The 18,865-nt window shown below is 43.8% G+C and overlaps 1 protein-coding gene across 1 annotated transcript in view; it reads left to right on the forward strand.

The window, feature by feature from the left end:
• Window positions 1-18,865, forward strand: part of impg2a (interphotoreceptor matrix proteoglycan 2a) — a gene marked incomplete at both ends in the record, with an annotated part of 30,969 nt that overhangs the window by 3,478 nt on the left and 8,626 nt on the right. Inside the window, 10 exons of the mRNA XM_080753553.1 lie at window positions 300-466; window positions 1,950-2,028; window positions 2,872-3,050; window positions 4,516-4,671; window positions 8,556-8,614; window positions 9,777-9,797; window positions 12,807-13,015; window positions 15,412-15,455; window positions 16,730-16,925; window positions 17,998-18,743. Of these exons, the coding sequence (XP_080609679.1) occupies window positions 300-466; window positions 1,950-2,028; window positions 2,872-3,050; window positions 4,516-4,671; window positions 8,556-8,614; window positions 9,777-9,797; window positions 12,807-13,015; window positions 15,412-15,455; window positions 16,730-16,925; window positions 17,998-18,743 (1,856 nt within the window). The remainder of the gene's footprint in view (window positions 1-299; window positions 467-1,949; window positions 2,029-2,871; window positions 3,051-4,515; window positions 4,672-8,555; window positions 8,615-9,776; window positions 9,798-12,806; window positions 13,016-15,411; window positions 15,456-16,729; window positions 16,926-17,997; window positions 18,744-18,865) is intronic.

Here is an 18,865-nt window from a genome sequence, read left to right on the forward strand (position 1 = left end):
ACATTTCCATTTGGTTCCATTTGTACACTCTCAGAGTCATGGGGGTCCTTGAAAATAAAACGTTTAAGAACCATATACCAGTGGACTCCCAATGTGCCATAGTCATGGTGTCGTAGTAAATCAGTGTCGTACATATTCTGAAGAAAACCTGGAGACTGACATTCAGTAATTGGATCTCATGATCAAAATAAAAAGACATATTGATGACCCCTGCTGTTGAGAAACATTAATGTTGAGAGCTACAAGTCTCATTTTCAGTAAATAAACTTTGCCTATCCCTGTTCTCGTGTTTTGCCCAGTGTGCCAGGAGACCGTATGGGAGGCTTTCAAAATCTTCTGGGACCGCCTTCCAGAGCAGGACGAGTACCAAAGCTGGATGAGCCAATGCCAGGAGGGCGCAGTGAAGGTGCACGATATTGGCAACTACTTCAGCCAATCACAGGAGCACCAGGCTCTCATTGACACTGTAAGTGGATGGATGTGGGAGAAAAACACAGACTAACAACTAACAGTATATCGTCACTGTTGTGCAGAAACCTCGTATCTCCAAGTTTCAAGTTTGTACGTTTTTTTTCACCAAGTAAATCACAAAAGTAGTGAAAACAGCCGATCTACAAGCACACAACGTCTCGAGGTGCGAGGCGTTGTGTGCTTGTAGATCTGCTATTTTCACTAGTTTAATTCATTTTTAAAATGATAAATACAAAACGAACGGTCTTGGACATACAAGGTTTCCACCCGACAACGACGATATATTACATGCAGCTTGAATATCTCATGGCTTCACATCCACTTCTCTCTTTTCTTTTTCAGAGAATGGCATTGCAAGGGTTAAGAAGGTAAACAACCACCGCCTTTCCTCGGTTTTAAATCATTATCTCAATCCGCAGTGGTGGAAAAAGTATTAAAACATTTTACTTAAGTAAACGTATCAATACTGCGGTGTAGAAATATTCTGTTAAGTAAAAAGTCTGGAATTAAAAATGTAAAAGTAAAAGTACAAACGTATTGGTTTCAAAATGTACTTAAAGTTTCATGCAGAATGTCCCATTGCACATCTTTTCAAATTACCGAAATGTATATAGGGCTGAAGTGGTTAGTATGTAATAATAATCTACAAATGTACAAGTTTTCAAATAATTGTAGTTGAATAAAAGTACAATATTTGCCCCTGAGATGTAGTGTTGTAGAAGTAAAAGTACTGAAAATTGTACTTAAGTACAGTACTTGAGTAAATGTACTTTACACCACTCACTGTGTCTGTATGTTATGTAACCATGTGACTTTATCCCCAATGCCTGCTGTGTGTCACTCACCATGATGTCCTCCAGCGCTGGCAGTGAGCCCCCCACGTCCTTCCAGCAGCCCATGTGCAGGTATGGAAGTTTGTCAAGGCTATTCAGCCTCACTTGACCACAACCTATTTAGGCCTGAACGCACATCTGTGTCACTTTAGATTTGAACCACTTTAAGCATCATGTTATGCTTTATCTATTAAAAAATAGCAGATACTGTATACAAGTTTGCATTGTAGATCTGCTATTTTTGGAAAAACCGTGAACTTTTGTGCAAGTCTTTGAATGTTTCTGACCCCGATTCTATAAATGTCTTCTAAATCTTTCTTCTAAATCAGTGATTCTCAAACTCTTTCATGTCAAGGACCACCAAAATTACATGTGTTTGGCCGCGGACCCCATCTCAAAATATGTTGTTACAGGGACCCCCCCAAAAGCTTTTAAAAAGATATATTCAAAGACTTGCGAAAATAATCTACATTTTTCAAAAATGGCAGATCTACAAGCTCGCAGCGCAGCACTCGATGCTGCGCTGTGAGCTTGTATATCTGCTGTTTTCAATAGTTAAATAATTATAGGTCTAATGGGGTGTTACTATCAAACTATTTATTTACACAGCACCGTTATGCGTAAATTCCCATTGCTCTCATTGAGTTGACTAAGAACGTCCTGTTGCCCTTCCATAGCACTCCGTCCCCGGACGACCCTGAAGAGACCGAGGCACTGGAGGAAGGTCAGTGTCTCTGATGACAGTATGCTTTCTCTCATACAGTTAGCTGTGCAGTGTGCACTGGGAACAGGGGTGGAAAAAGTACTCAAATGTTTTACTTAAGTAAAAGTATCAATACCACAATGTATAAACTACTCTGTTACAAGTAAAAGTCTGGAATTCAAAACGTGTTTGAGTAAAAGTGCAGAAGTATCGAGAACTTTCCAACATCCCATAGTGCATTGCGCAGAAGTTGCACGGAGCTTCCGGCGCCGCAGCCGAGAGTGATCTACAAGCTCACAACGGTTGCATCTGCGACACGACGTGAGCTTGTATGTCTGCTTTTAACCGGAAGTGCGGTGCAAAAAAATCTCCAGTAAATTCCTGTGGAAAGAGGTGGATAGGTATCAAAATGTACTTAAAGTACCAAAAGCAGAAAGTATTACTTGTTGTGCAGAATGTCCCATTTCAAGTTTTCAAATGCATAAAAATCTTTTGAAAATAGCAGATCTTCAAGCTCACAATGCGTCGATCATTGTGAGCTTACCTAGTGTCCCTTTAAGCCTTGTTTTATACTTTGCCGTACATCAGTGTTATGCAAAAGTCTCACATTGTGAGCTTGTAGATCTGCAATTTTCACTATTTTTGAAAATCAATTATTTTATTAAAATCTTTCTTTTTTGATAATCAATGAAAACGATTAGTTTTGATTAACTGTTGCACCACTAAATCCATGTTAATGAGCGGTATAATAAGAATAACATCAGCGGCAAATGACCATCTTTCTCTCTCTCTCTCTCTCTCTCTCTCTCTCTCTCTCTCTCTCTCTCTCTCTCTCTCTCTCTCTCTCTTCGCCTGACACTCCAGCCGCAGCAGAAGCTGGAGGTGATGCTGACGAGGAGGAGGCAGACACAGCAGCAGAGGTGGAGGCTGCAGCTGTTGTCCCAGAGGTGGAGGAGGTGCCTGTTGTCCCAGAGGTGGAGGAGGTGGTGCCTGTTGTCACAGAGGTGGAGGTGGTGGTTCCTGTTGTCACAGAGGCCAGTCCAGTGAGTGCAGACTCTGGCAAACATGCACACAAACAAATGACCCCCCACCCACACACACACACATGCATGTAGCTCGGCTATTTTCACAGTTTCTGCCTCCCATATTTGACAATTTGGCCAATGTTTAATTTGTCGTTTGGATTTATTTTGGAGTTTGTATTGCAAAGTACACTGGTGTGATGTCATCACAGTGTACTTTGCAACACAAACCCCCAAAGCAATCCTCCGGTTCTAGGCAATACAGAAGGGGGGGAACTTTTTTTTCTTTTTCACACAACTCCTCTAGTCTAAGGTATATTAATGACATGTCAATAGAGGCCAGTCCAGTGAGTGCAGACTCTGGCAAACATGCACACAAACAAATGACCCCTGCACCCACCCACCCACCCACCAACCCACACACATGCATGTAGCTCGGCTATTTTCACTGTTTCTGCCTCCCATATTTGACAATTTGGCCAATGTTTAATTTGTCGTTTGGATTTATTTTGGAGTTTGTATTGCAAAGTACACTGGTGTGATGCCATCACAGTGTACTTTGCAATACAAACCCCCAAAGCAATCCTCCAGTTCTAGGCAATACAGAAGGGGGAGAACTTTTTTTTTCCCCACACAACTCCTCTAAATGCCCTCTTACATCTAACAACTTTGAAAAGATTTCTCAGTCGTAATAAAGTCGTGGCGTGCTCCCGTGATTCGGTCATTATTCAATCGTTAAATGTGAGGTAGTGTTCTGACTCGATTTTTACCCCAACTTGAGAGCCAGATTCTGTTACGAGAATATCAAACTGGTTTAATATTTTCACAAATCGGGGCTGAGTCTGAATGAATACAATGACGTAGCCTACAACCAAAACAGAACGAGCCAAAAGCCAAGCCATTCATTCCCAAGACGCTGAGCTGCCAGTCCGGTCGTTGTTGGTGCGGCTACTACGACAGCCCTTTATTAGTTATTTCTCCGCGTTTCCATTATTCCAATTTCCAAATATTCAACGTTGATAATAAGTTGATAGGATCGATCTGCGCCGGCTAGACTGAGAGGTCCCCAGATGATTAGATTAATGTAAAATAAAAATGTCTCACTCAACGGTAAACAAACCTACATAAGTGTATACAGGGTAACTGCACATTTATAAAGTGACAATTTAAGGAATTTCAAGACTGTTTTAATACCAAACTGGCCAAACTATCAAATATTAAGTAAGCAAGAGGTGAACATTGTGAAAATAGCAGATCTACATGCTCACAACATTGTTGTGAGCATGTAGATCTGCATGTAGATCTGCTATTTTCACAAAATCTGTGGAACCGAGTCACATTAAATGTAATACCTACAATTCCAAAGTGCTTGTCAGGGTGGGGGTCCCCAGTTCATATATGTTTATTTTGGGGGTCACAGCCTAAAGAAGTTTGAGAACCCCTGCATTAATGCATTGTGAACACGTCCTCCTCCCTCGGCCTGCAGGTGGACAATGACATTGCCATGGAGCCTCCCACGCCCCCTGTGCTGGAGCAGGTGGTGGAGCTGAGCATCCTGCTCACTGGAGAGAGATACAGCGAGCAGCTCCGAGACCCCACCAGCCTCCAGTACCAGACCCTCGACAGACACTTCACTGAAAAGGTTAGTCTCTATGCCGTTATGGTTACTGGCAGTGGTGCGAAAAGTACTCAAATTCTTTACTTGAGTACCAATAAGTATCAATACTGCAGTGTAGAAGTACTGTTACAAGTAAAAGTACGGAATTCAACATTGAGTAAAAGTACAAAAGTATTGGTATCAAAATGTAGTTAAAGTACCAAAAGTAAAAGTAGTCAGTATACAGTCTACAGAAGTTTCCAAGTGTATAAAAAAAATAATTTCTTGGAAATTGGAAATACTCAAGTAAAGTACAAATACCTCAAAATTGTACTTAGTTACTTTACACCACTGGTTAGGTTACTGTTTGCGTTCCCTCTCTCTGTCTCTGTCTCTCTTTCTCTCTGTCTCTCTCTCCCCCCATGCCTCCCTGTAGCTTAATTTATACTCCATCCCACGATGGTGTTGCTTGCCGACAAGAGTTGATTTAGAAGAGCTGATTTACAAGCTAACAACGTGCCACGACGCACTGCGTTGTTAGCTTGTAAATCAGTTAGTTCTAAATATGATTTAAATCAGTTCTTGTAAATCTCGTCTTGTAAATTGTCGGCAAGCAACGCTGTCATGCGGCAGTGTAAAGCGTATGTTTAAAATGTGACATGATTCATGAGGTGCAGGAGAGGTACAGTACCTCTGTGGGTCCGTGTCAAGTGTATTTACAATGTTGGAAGGAAGAAGTGCTTTAGTCTTAAGTCTCTGGCCTGGTTTCTCGTCTGTGTTGAGGTCTGAGATCTGGTTCTTTTTAACACACGCACGCACGCACACACATACACACAACTCAAGGACATTATAGCTGTATCATCTGTCAGGCGAGTACCTTGTACAGTATGTCCAAAACGCTTACTTTTCAGGAGATTTGTAGTTAGTGTAGTAAAATATTTATGTAGTAGCCTATGTATTATTTAGTCACAACTACAAGCTCTTGTTTCATGTCATTGGTTAAATATTCTTGAAGCAAAGAGACAAACGTAACCACTTTCAACGATATCGCTCGCCCCAAAACACGCTCGCCCTCACTTCTTTCCAACAACCTCATGCCGACCACTCGCTGGGGCGGTTCTTGTATCTTGTAGTCTTGTTTTTGTTTTACTGAGAATAAGTTTAGAAATAATTTTGGGGAATAGGCATAGTTTTGCTGAGGTTAGGGTAAGATACCACTTCCGTGGGGCTTGCTGAGGGAGTGCATTACGTTTGCTGGGGCAAGCTAGTAGGGTAGCCTATACATTTTTATTTTGATGAGGACAGTCCTGTTTTTAGGTTAGCTTACAATTTGGATGGGGAATGGAGAAGTTTCTGGCAGTATAGTAGTAGGGTGCATTTCCCCATGTTTGTGCCTAATTTAAGGTCAGAGGAGCTCCCTCTGTTGTCCATGGGGTCTCATTCTAGAGAAGTAGTTTGATTGGTATATGGACACAGTTCCTAGTATTTTAAAGACTCTTCCACCTTGAGTCATCACATTGCACAAATCTTTAGCTTGTAGATTGACTATTATTGCTACTTTTGAGTGACACTGTCAAAGGACAAAGTATAAAATAGGCCATGCATTTATGAAAATATAAAAAGATGATATATGGAGATAAACGTTTTCTGCCCGACACCGGAGATTTACAACTTTTTCTGTTACAGTGGAAAAATGTAGGAAGGGACAGGGGAGGATGGGAACTGTAGACTCAGACTAGATAAGAAGTAGGTCTACAGTGGGAGAGAGGAGGGCTGGATAAGCCAGCAGGACGTAGGGGCCCCAGTGGGCCTTGTCTTTATGCACCTTTTGCCAGGTTGGATGCTTAAATTGGGTCAGTAAGTCAGCAGGACAATATACCTCACAATATTTTCCAAGAAGGCAGATATTGTAAAAGGCACCAGACAAGAAACACAAATCCTTTCTGTTTTTTTGCCAAGCTGCTAATTTTGTTCTAAATATCAGTAGAAATATGTTTCGACATTGGCTGGAGTAGAGTTTCAGTGCTTACTAAGTGCCAGTTTTACAGCATACTTGCTTGGGCATCATGACACACACAAAAGCTTGCAGATCTGCTATTTACATTGCGCAACATCAGCATGCAATTAAGGTGACTGACTGACAGTGTCACTCAAAAGTAGGAAAAATAGCTGATCTGCAATCTCAAAACCGGTTCAGGTAAAAAACAGCTGGGTAAAAACATGACAGGCTGCAATAATAATAATTGCGACCGAAGGTCGCATATACTCTGAAGAATCGTGTCGCTTGAGTGTCCGAAGCCTCGTGACCGTCCTTCCGAAGCCTCTGTGATGTCAGTGTGATGTCAGCGAGTTGTGACATCACTTCCTGTACAGGGCAGCTACACGAAATGTGGATAACACTATATATGGAGATAGTCCAGTCCATCATGTCATATGGGACTACCGTCATAGAAAGTAGCCATTGTTAGGCCGGAGTCAATGGCTGTCTGTCTGACTGCCAAGTCTGCCATTGACTTGCAGCGCATGAACGCCGCACTGGAGCGTGAAAACCAACAGGCCTGATGGAAAATGATACATGGCCGCAGGCTTTGTGACGTCCCACATCTTATGTGCTGGGCATACTACTAACCGACGCCAAGGACCTCCAGAGGCCATACAAAGAGTATCTAACCCGAGGCCCCTTACTAAGTAGCATACATTTACAACATACCTTCTCCAAAAACATCAATATTGAACTCCATATGTATATGGATACATACATGTATTTTTATTAATAAAGGATAAAATAAAATAAAAATGCCATAGATGGGCATTCCCAAAAGCAAAATCCCTTTATGCCCATATATGGGGATTTCTGATGTCATCAATCTCTGACCCTAACTAGCTCAAAAGCCTGCTTTACTCTGATTTACACCCTACCTTTCCAGATGATGACCTATTGGGTACACTTATGTCCAAATATAGAAATCCCAAGGCATCAAACCTAAGCTTGGCTTTACTAATTAACATATGTTTCATGCCCATATATGGAGATCCCTGTCCCAATGTTATCAATATTAAGGACATATCTGGAAATGCCCATATTTGGTAATATGTGGGCATGGGCATATGGGCATGTTTTGACATAACATAGTCAGGGAACTCCATGTATGGGCATAACATTGATTCTGTGAGTGTGCCATGATTCTGTGAGTGTGCTGAGCTCCTAGGGTTGATACCCTCACAAAAACATGAACAAACTCCCCCCAGAATGACAACAACTAGAATCGTCAGAGAAACGCTGTGGTTGGCCAGATTGTCAAGAATTGGCGCGACCTCGCCCTTTAGGGCGAGGTTGCATGTCACCCTGAGGTCGCATTCCACCCTTGGGTGTCTTACTAGTAATAATAACTTTATATATAGGCCGATTTCTCAGAGCGGCAACCATAACTGTGGTGTCAAGCGGCACCTACACTGTACTGTATGTGTGTGTGTGTGTTGTGCTGTACACACATGAAAACAGTGGGGAACCACTCTACAGCTTGTAGATCAGCTATTTTCAAAGATATTTGGCATTTGGTGTAGAGGGGACAAAGAAGGGCTCCTATTATAGACTCTAGTCAACAAAGTATGTAGGGTGTGGTTTAGAAAATATGCTCTGTACTGTAGCAAACAAAGCTACTTATGACTTATTATGGACTTGTGATACTCCCATTTTTTTGTTCCCACAAATCAACGCACTTTTAAGGTTTTTTGGAACGCACATGCAATTAATAATACAAATTTGAAAAAGGATTTAATTAGCTGCAGCTGCATTGCTTACTAGCGTGCCATGGTTTTAATCTGCTCAATTTTTTACCTAAATTGAAAAACAAACTACAAAATCAGCGTAGGGTTTCATAAATCAGGCTTGAGTCTGATGGGTCTTTTCTTTTAATGTTTGTTAACAGATTGACGATGCTCTAGTGGGACTGCCTGGCTTCAAGCATGTTGCTGTGCTGGACTTCAGGTCAGTTTTTTCTCTCCAACACGGGTCCTTGTGTTGCGAAGCAACCGGACTTCATTAACAGCAATTAACCACTTGAACCCCAGCATCCGTATTCTTGGGAAACCCGTTGCTGAAAATAGCAGATCTACAAGCCTATGAAGTTGTGACTCGTCATCTGCTATTTTCAGAGAAGATATTTAAAGAGGTGGTGCCATAGTTTTGTACTTTTTCTGTATGTGTCTATGAGTTGACATTACTCTAATAGGGTGTGCCAAATCTAGGTCTAAGAGCGGCCATTTCTTGGGTTGGGTAAACACAGCCTTACACAGGTGTTCTGATTAGACTATAGCATTAGTTCTATGCAATCAAACAATTGAAACACCTGTGTTTTGACCCAAGAAATGGCCGCTAAGGACTACAATGACGTAGCCGCTGGCACACACTATGGGGCTGTTAAGTATGACATCATTTTGTAGGCAGAGGAGAATTTCTGCCCCCAGTTTCCGTGAATCTTTTTACTATTTTTACTATTTACACATTTTTCTTCTCTTTGTTATTGAAAGGAAAGTGTTAGAATGATACTTTAGTCGTTATTTTTTAGTCGTTGTTTTTTGAAATAGCGAGGGACAGAAAATGCTCTGGGGGCAGATTCTCCTCTGCCTACAAAATGACGTCACGGCTTAAAAGCCCCATAGACCCCCAGATTTGTCTTCCCTGTGTATTTTCCTTCCCTGTGTATTTTCATTCCTGAAAGCTGAAAGACTGGGCCTCAAAAGGCCCAGTCGAAAAACACAGATTAAATGACATCATAAACTCATCATCTCCTCCCCTTTTACCATTCACCCAACACTGTGGGTGTGGCTAACATCAGCTGGGCCACCAGCCACCAGACAAACAGGCATACCTAATGAACTGGTGGGTGTGGCCACATAAAAACCCAATTTTAACACTTTATGTACACGTTTTTTGAAAACACCTTCCTCCTAGTATAATCATAATACCTGATCATCATGTTTTAGGGGGGGAATAATCATGGCACTGCATCTTTAATGAAGTGTTTAATGAGTGAAAACAAAAAGGTGGCTTGCATTGAGCCCTGAGGGACTCCAGTCAAACACCAAATATAGATTGGTAGATACTGTTGATGCAACTCACTGAAAGTGCATGTCTGTGTTTCTTGCAGGCCTCAAAAGGATCCTCAAAGGTGAGTGGCCAAACCAGCACATACAGACACTGTCTGCTGTGGGAGGTAGACGTAGGGGAGTTATTGGGACAGTAGCAGGGACGTGCTGGCCATTGGGAAAAGCGGGACAACTCCCGAACGGCCGGTTCATTATCGTCCGGTCCAGGCCGGGCCATTAGGAAAAAATGTAACTGTTTGCACAAAAGTAAAAATTTTACTGTTTGCACAAAAGTAGTGAAAACAGCAGATCTACAAGCACACAACGCCTCGCACCGCGAGGCGTTGTGTGCTTGTAGATCGGCTGTTTTCACTAGTTTAAATCTTTTTTTTTTGGACATACAAGTTTTCCACCCAACAACAACGAAATATAGGCCTAATTCATGTAATTGGCCCACTGGCTTGTCACTTGTCATGATCTGAAATGGCAAATCTTTGAGTAGCAGCAGCGCTATAGAGAGAGATCTCTCTATAGCGCGCAATGAGGGCCTCTCCAACTCCTTTTCCCGGGCTGAATCAGGGGCCCAGCACGTCCCTGGACAGTAGCAATTGATTTTTAGCATATGTGTGTGTGTCCATATCGCTAGTGTGTGTGTGTGTGTGTGTGTGTGTGTGTGTGTGTGTGCGTGCGTGCGTGCGTGCGTGCGTGCGTGCGTGCGTGCGTGCGTGTGCATGCTTTGTTTACCTGTGAGCCAGTGTGAGATAGATATATAGACATAGACATACTGTACAGTGTGTGTGTAAGCACGTGTGAAGGCGTGTGTGAACAACACACGTGAAGGTGTGTCAAGGGTGGAGCGTCTTAATGGTCTCAGAGCGGTCACTCACCTGATAAGTGAGATCAGGGCTGATTGGACCCAGCAAGCAGCTGCTCTCCCATAGAGACGATTACCAGGGCTTTATGCCCACATCGATAAGCCCCCGATGGAGAAACGGTGAAGGAAAGAGAGATGGACCGAGATGAACACAGAAAGGATGGTGGAAATGGTGAAAGAAAAACATAGGATTAAGTAGATAGATGTGAAGGAAAGCTGAGTGTAAAAGGTTTGGGTGGGTACTACGTCTATAGACGCTATGGTTTCACTTAAATACTTCCTTGTACAACAAATAGGGGAAATAGTACATATCTGCAAACTTGTACATATGCAATTTTCACAATTTGAAATTTGGATTAATTAATATATTTTCTTTTGAAGATTTTCACCTATAATCACATGCCCCAAAATAGGGATGCCACGTTGAGCTCAACCACTTTCAAGTTGTTAAGCTCAGAGAGGATTCAGAACGTCTCATCTAGTAGATAATTCATTATTTGCCCTGGTGAAGGCATAAGTCAAAACGTTGCCCATATATTCGCATCGAGGCTAGAGTGTGTGATTATAAATTTTTTCTGTTAGATATAATAACCAGTAAGACGCCTAAGTGCGAAAAGCGACCTCGCCCGTCATGTCTTGGCCATCTGGCTAGTGATGTATATCGGACCAGTTACCCATATATGGAGACCCCTGGTACCCATAGATATTCACAGATACAGGCTTTAATATTGATGACATCAGGGATCTCCATACTGTATATGGGCATAAAAGGGATTTGGTTCCCCTGGCATCACAGTGATGTCAGAGCGTGATGTCAGAGCGTGAGAATCAATCGACAAAGAACCCATACATACAGACAGACCGACAGATACGGTCAAGATGTGACGGTTCTGATAGTAAACTGCGACCATAGGTCGCAATTAATAATAATTGTCTGCACGTACATACATACACAGTCACAGTTGTAAAATATATATTTATTGTATGATGAGGCTGGAGGGCTGCCTTCCTTGCTGAGCATGGATCCCAGGGCACAGCAGGGGTAGAGCTGCATGTAGGCTATCCAAGTGTTTATATACAGTGTGTGTGTGTGTGTGTGTGTGTGTGTGTGTGTGTGTGTGTGTGTGTGTGTGTGTGTGTGTGGGTGTGTGTGTGTGTGTGTGTGTGTGTGTGTGTGTGTGTGTGTGTGTGTGTGTGTGTGTGTGTGTGTGTGTGTGTGTGTGTGTGTGTGTGTGTGTGTGTGTGTGTGTGTGTGCGTGTGGCCAACGGGAAAGAATGGGCTCTGCTCCTAAATAGGGCCGATTATAGGCCAACACGTGCTCAGCCCTGCGCCAGGGCCCAACAAACTAGGTCAGAGTGGAGGGCTCCCAATAGTCAAATGAAGTCTGATAGATGTTTTTTTTCCGAGGTCTGGAGTCTCTTGTGGGATTTCGATGTTTATTATTATGATATTGATCACTCTGCTGACTCTGCCATTTTGGACCATAATCACGCTGTGCGTTCCAAGCAGGAGTAAATCAGTCGAGCCATCAGTCATGTGCGAGCGCTCTACAACTCTTTTAACAGGTTGGACGCTAAATCAAAGTAATGCCTGAACAATTTTCATCCTCCGAGAAAACGACTCTGGCCTCCAAGAGACATTATACATCCAGTCACATTTTTCGAATACAGTAGCCGAAATGTAAAGCTGGACCAACTGGCGCGTTGTCCGTCTAACGCAAAGCAGCTGAACATCGCATAGATACAAAGAGAAGCAATTCAAGAATGGTTTTCTGAGGGTCGATATCCTGCTGTAAAAGTGTGAAATCTCTGCTTGCGTATGCGTGTGTGAGTGTGTCACCAACATATCTCGAGAACCGATGATGTCTATATGACAAGAAAGAGACAGAGGAGGAAGTGGTACAGTTAACTTGGGCATTAAGGCCACTGTGGCCTCAAGTCATGCCATTGGTTTGAGGGGCACAAGGCCAAACTGAGGGGCAATGGCGGCCATGGCCTTCATGGCCTCCCTGAAATTCCTGCACTGGTGTTAACGTGTGTGTGTGTGTGTCCGCGTGTGTGTCCGTGTGTTTGTGTGTGTGTGTGTGTGTGTGTGTGTGTGTGTGTGTGTGTGTGTGTGTGTGTGTGTGTGTGTGTGTGTGTGTGTGTGTGTGTGTGTGTCCGTGTGTTTGTGTGCGTGTGTGCACGTGCGTGCCTGTACGTGTGCTGTCCTATCCAGACTGGATGGTGTGGTGGTGGACTACGCAGTCACAATGCAGGTGGATGGAGGTGGGGTGAGCTCCGAGCAGCTTGACTACCTGACCCTGCAGTCCAACCGGGTGGAGAACTCCTACCGCGAGGTGGAAGAGCGCCCCACGGTGGTCTACACCGTCAGCGAAGTCCGGAACTATGTCACTGAGGCTCTGCACAATGAGGCGCTGGAGAGCGGTATGTGGATGGCGTTCTACGGGGGTGATGTGTTTCTGTGACCAACCACACTGTTACCTACGTACACCAGTGGGTCTCAACCTTTTCAGGCCGCAACCCCCAAAATAATCATATTTTAACTGGGGACCTCCCCCACCCTGACGAGCACAAAGAGTTGTTGTATACATTTTGTATAACGTGGTTCTATTGTGAAAATTGCGAGGCGTTGTGAGCATGTAGATCGGCTATTTTCACAATTTCTGCCTATAATATTTGACAATTTGGCCAATATTTAATTTGTCATTTTAGAGGCATTAAAAAGTCCTTAAATTGTCACTTTAGAAATGTGTAGATAGCCTCTATATACACTTAATCTTTATGTCGGTTTGTTTAATGTTGAATGAGGAAACAATGTTGCACATTAAGTTAATCATCTGAGGAACCCACCAAAATAATCGGGGGGTCCCGACCCACAGGTTGCGAACCACTGACCTACACCACAGATTTCTCATTGGTTTATAAATGAACCACATGAACCCTAGTGTCCCCCTATTCAGGGCGGTGAACATTCTGCGAAAATAGCTGATCTACAAGATCACACCTGCAACACAATGTGAGCTTGTACAGTAGATTAGCTATTTTTGAAGATATTTGGTCATGGGTTTGGAGTGGAAAGATTGAGGGGGCCTAGCATAGACCCCTGGTGAACAAAGCTCTGCTGTAAACAAAAGCCCCCCCCCCCCCCCCCAAAATAAATAAATAAGACAGCACAATACACAGACAGCACAATATAACAATAAATGTCAGCTCTGGTGCTGGCATTACATCACACTAAACCACCGTCCAGACTTTTAGCATCATCATCTGTTTCTTTTTCATATGCACTTTTTCCAAATGCAAGGACTGGCATAATTGTACGAGAACTAAAGCTCAAAAGTGAACAAATAACAGTGAACAGTCATCAGTTACAGGAAGTGTGTATTTTTTCAGTGTGCAGTAAAAACACCCATCACTAAATGGTCTGTCTAATTGAATTCAGCCATGAGGGATTTTTGCAATTTGAGCTTTTGCCATTTTTTTTGGGTACTGTATTCAGTCCATTGCCTTTGCCTGGCAGTTTACTTTTCACTCCCATCTTTCATGACAACCACGAGAGGGTACCTCTGTCACTCATTTCCCCCCATGCTTTCTGTCACTCTTTTTTGCACAAAATCTCCCTGGGAGATCTAAATCACTGCTCCATTCATTTTAGGCCAGGCATTAAGTAGGTTAGCTAGCTCTCGCCGCTGGCAAGGGCCCTGCTGCAAATGGAACAAAGTGGAGGCGATGATAATGACTATACCATTTCCTCCGTCTGCAGGATTTTATTCTCTGACCGTGTTTTTTGAGAGAGCAAGTGTCATTAGTTTACTGTGTTAGCAGCCACTCTGAAGATGGATGCCATGGGACACTGACATTAGTTATAGGTCGGGACATGTGATAGGATGGTTAAAAACATTCTCATATGGCTTCCTGGCACGTCCGCCGGGACTTACAGGCACTGCTTGGCTACAAGCAGCAGCTTTGGTGGTAATACAGTAATAGTTTTGGCCCTCAGAGGATGATATTTGGGCCAGGGCTGAGTGCTGATTGCTGGGGTTCCACTTAGGTAAAAGCACAGTCAGCATGACAACTGTCAGCGCTATAGCCACAGAGAAGGGGGCCTGTGTTTAGCTGATGATAACGCTGATGGAATGAAACAATACCGTAGCCACTGATAACAGGATTTGTTGGATTGTCACAAGGGGGGGGGGGGGGGGGGGGGGCACCGAGTGCCGCGCTGCGAGCTTGTAGATCTGCTATTTTTGAAAAGTCGTAAAAATGTGTTCAAATCTTTGAATATATGTATTTTTTAAGCGAACATTTGTAACTCAAATTTTGCTTCTGGGGGGTTTGCCTTGGAACTAAATATTTTGAGATGGGGGTCCGTGGCCAAATACATATCATTTTGGGGGTCCTTCACATGAAAAGGTTTGAGCGCCAGTGACATAGAAACATAGTTTTTTCAAAAAACCTTAGAAGGATTTGAAATATTCAAAGACTTGCACAAATCTTCAAGATTTTTCAAAAATAGCAGATCTACAAGCTCGCAGTGCGGCACTCTGTGCCGCGCTGTGAGTTTGTACGGTATATCTGCTATTTGTCAATAGTTAAAGCACATAATAATGCGTTCCCAGTCTAAATGGGTTAAACCCCCTCCCCCTATGAAGAACATTCATGGGGGGCCCGCAGTGAATCCTTGTACCCAGGGCCCAGAATTTGGTGCGACACCCCTGGGTTGGAGTATCTGCCTTTGATGTATCTGCAGGAGTATCTGCCTTTGATGTATCTGCAGTACATCTTTGTGTTGACGTTTTGCATTTTCTGTTGCTTCGCAGTTCCAGAGTTTCCTGAAACCGTGCACCCTGTCAACGAAGCCACGGTGAGTCCTAAGCCTAATTTATAATACAATATACACATGTTAGCCATCTGTCATATAAGATTCTCCATTTATGTCATGGTCCATATGGATAAGCTCAACTCAACAAATGGATCAAGCCCACAAATTTCACTTTCCTCTGTGGAAAAAAGATTGACAAAGATTGTGTAAATATAATTGCTCGAAATACATTATCCACACCTTGCCAGAGCAGGTAGAGGATGAGGAAAACGTTTGAGGATTAGTTTGGCTCTTGCTATAATAATCCACTGCTATTCTGGGGTCAGGGTTAGAGTAAGCACCACGGTGTGGTGCGCCAAGACGGGAGACAGTATAATGTGTGTGTGGTGAGAGATCAAAAATAACAATTTCAGCATACTGGACACCATAATTTGTCTAGATCCTTTCACATCTTTATTTGTACAGTCTCAAGGGGCTGAGCACGCTGTATGACAGTAATCAGACATTCTGGGCCCGTTCTGGGTCTGCTATTTCACTTTACAGCTCGGCTCCTAAGTGATTAAATGGAGCCATTATATAGATTGGGGGAAAGCTCCCCGTCAGTAATTGATTTACTGGCAAGAGCAGCATGCTGCTACTGTGCCACAGAAGCACCTTGGCCACACTGGCCCGTGATCATTATGGAATCTGGACCTTTTCAGGTCCAGCTGTGTTTCTTTTGTATTTAATTTAATTTAATGTGTTCATTTGAGAATAGTGTGAATAATGACAAAGAGGGGGAAACTTCTCCTTTGATGTAGGTCCGGGACCCCTAAGGGGTCCTCAGAGTTACTACAGGGGGTCCTCCAAATCTTTGAGTGATAAAAACTTATTTTTTCTCCTTTTTTATATTAACCACTTGAACCCTAGCATCCATATTCAGAGAACTTTTGCCGAAAATAGCACAACAATATCACAACGCCTCGCAGCTCTTGTAGATTGGCTATTTTCGGCAAAGAGCTTTGGTGTATAGGGGAAAAAGAGCAGACTAAGTGCAGAGTGAAAGGTCAAGTTTATTAAGTATTGACGGCTCAAGTGGTTAAATATCTGAAAACACAAATTGACATGAATCCAAAATACAATGACGATTGTGCTGTCAAGCAATGAAACTATATGGAATCTATGATAAGGTTTTGGGGGTCCCTGCTTCATCTCTCTCTCAACTAAGGGGTACTTGGCCTGAGAACCTTGAAGACCCCTGATTTAGATGTTAGCCCATTTATGGTGGACTGATGCCAGCTGATGAATGGATGAACTGAACTGTGTTTGTGATGCAGGCTGGTGGTAACACTCTGCCTGATGAGACAGCAGAGGCTGTGGAAGTGGAGGCTGGCGACGTGGCCATAGATGAACCCCTGTCTGAGATGTCTGAGGGCCAAGTGGCAGCAGAAGCCAACGATGTCATAGTCCTGGAGGAAAGCATGACGGAGGCCCCTGCTCCTGGACCGACCACCGCTTCCCCCGAGACTGATAGTAAGTGTTGATGTTAGCCGGCGTCCAGTTTGTTCTTACGCCATGCTCGGAGGCCAGTGGGTGGGTGGGTGGGGTGGGGAAGTTGTACCCACCCCCTGACTAGATAAAAAAGAGCAAAATGGCTACCTTGTGAATATGGTTAATTCTGTCATTCACCTTCTAGTTTCCCTTGAACCCTTTAAGGCCGGGAACACATCTGTGTCACGTAACCACTTTAACCATTATCTTTTATACTTTGGCTATTCAAAAATAGCAGATATACAAGCTCACAGCACGGCACTCTGTGCCATGTAATAAGCTTGTAGATCTGCTATTTTGTGCAAATCTTTGGATATACTGTATATTATTTTAAAGCAAACTCAAATATTTGCTTCTGGGGTCCCTAGAACAAAATATTTTGAGACGGGGGTCCGCGGTCAAATACATATAATTCTAGGGGTCCTTAGCCTCGGGAACCCAGGCGTTTCATTCACGTAAAGCCCCCAGTAACTGTGGCTCAGCCAATCACAAGCCGCGGCTGTCAGGACATCGCCTGTCCGTAGTGCAGAGGGTCACATGAAATGTCTTTTAATTGTAATTCTGCGCATTTAAAATACATGTAGTCGTTCAATATCAATATCGTTCATTTTTTTGTGATTACCACCCCCGCTGTTGGCCGGTTGAAGGCTGTATTTTAGCCAGGGAGGAGGAAACTAAAATCAGACACACTTGGTGGTGGTGCTCGCTGAAATGCGGTGCCACGGCAGACAACCAAAGTGATAGATCATATAGCGATTTTGATAATTACAATGAATAAGCATAAATAAACTAGTTCACATGAACGATATTGATATAGCTATGATATCTGAAAGGGTACATATATTTTAGATGCACACAATTGCTTACAATTAAAATACATTTCTAAGCCTTAGAACGGGCATGGCTTGCCCTGTGTGAGGGGTCCTTGACATTAAAAACTTTGAGCACCACAGATAAAGAAACATACATTTTTCAGAAATCTATTCGGATTTAGAAGGCATAGGTATTTTTCAGGTTAAACATCCAGTCCGCCATGTTGTCTTTCTCATTCTAGGCATTGAGGAGGAGAGCCTGATGTTGGAGGAAACCGTGCAGGACACCATTGCAGAGGAGCTCCCGGCTGAGCCTGCCTCCCCTGGGCAGCCAGAGGACACTGCTGCGCCTCCCGAGCCGTCTCCGGTAGTCGAGGCGTCCGGGTCGGCGCCAGAGGAACTGGAGGACCTGCTCTCGTCAACCACAACAGAAGATGATGAACCTGACGCAGAGGAAGACGAAGCCGCGGAGGGTGTCTCCGAACAGGACTCCACAGAGGAAGAGGTCGTCGCAGTAGAAGTAGAACCGGTGCCCGTGGAGGAGGCGGGTGAGATTGCTGTGGATGTGGCCGAGGTCCCGGAAGAACCTGAGACGGAGACAGAGGCCACTGGAGACACAGATGAGGTGGTGGAGCAGCTTGAGGGCGCGGTGCCGGATCACCCTCAACCCTCTGAACACGAGGAAGATGCTGCAGAGGAAGCAATAGAGGAGGGAGAGGGAGGGGTAAAGGAAGATGTTGCCCTTGACTCGCCGGCTGTGGAGGAACAGGCACCGCCGGAAGCTCCAGGGATCTCAAACGAGGACCTCACAGAGGACGAGATCTTGCTGGTCGACGAGATTGTACCGGCACCGGTGGCCACAGATCTTCCAGGCCCCGCCAAACCAACTGTTCTGTCTCCGGAGAGGGAGTCGCCCTTCACCCGAGTGTCTGACGTTGTGCCTGCACCAGACAGGCTGCCAGTCATGGAGGTCTCTATCGCTGTGGAGGTAGATTGACACAATGAAACGCAATGAGAGACCACAAAATGACACATTTGCACTTTGCATTTGCACGTTACAAACTGTAACGCTGCAATTGCATGTTTGGTATCAGAGATCAGCTAATGCTC

This window comes from Nannobrachium achirus, assembly GCF_963921795.1.
Source record: "Nannobrachium achirus genome assembly, chromosome: 22".
NCBI classification, from domain to species: Eukaryota; Metazoa; Chordata; class Actinopteri; order Myctophiformes; family Myctophidae; genus Nannobrachium; species Nannobrachium achirus.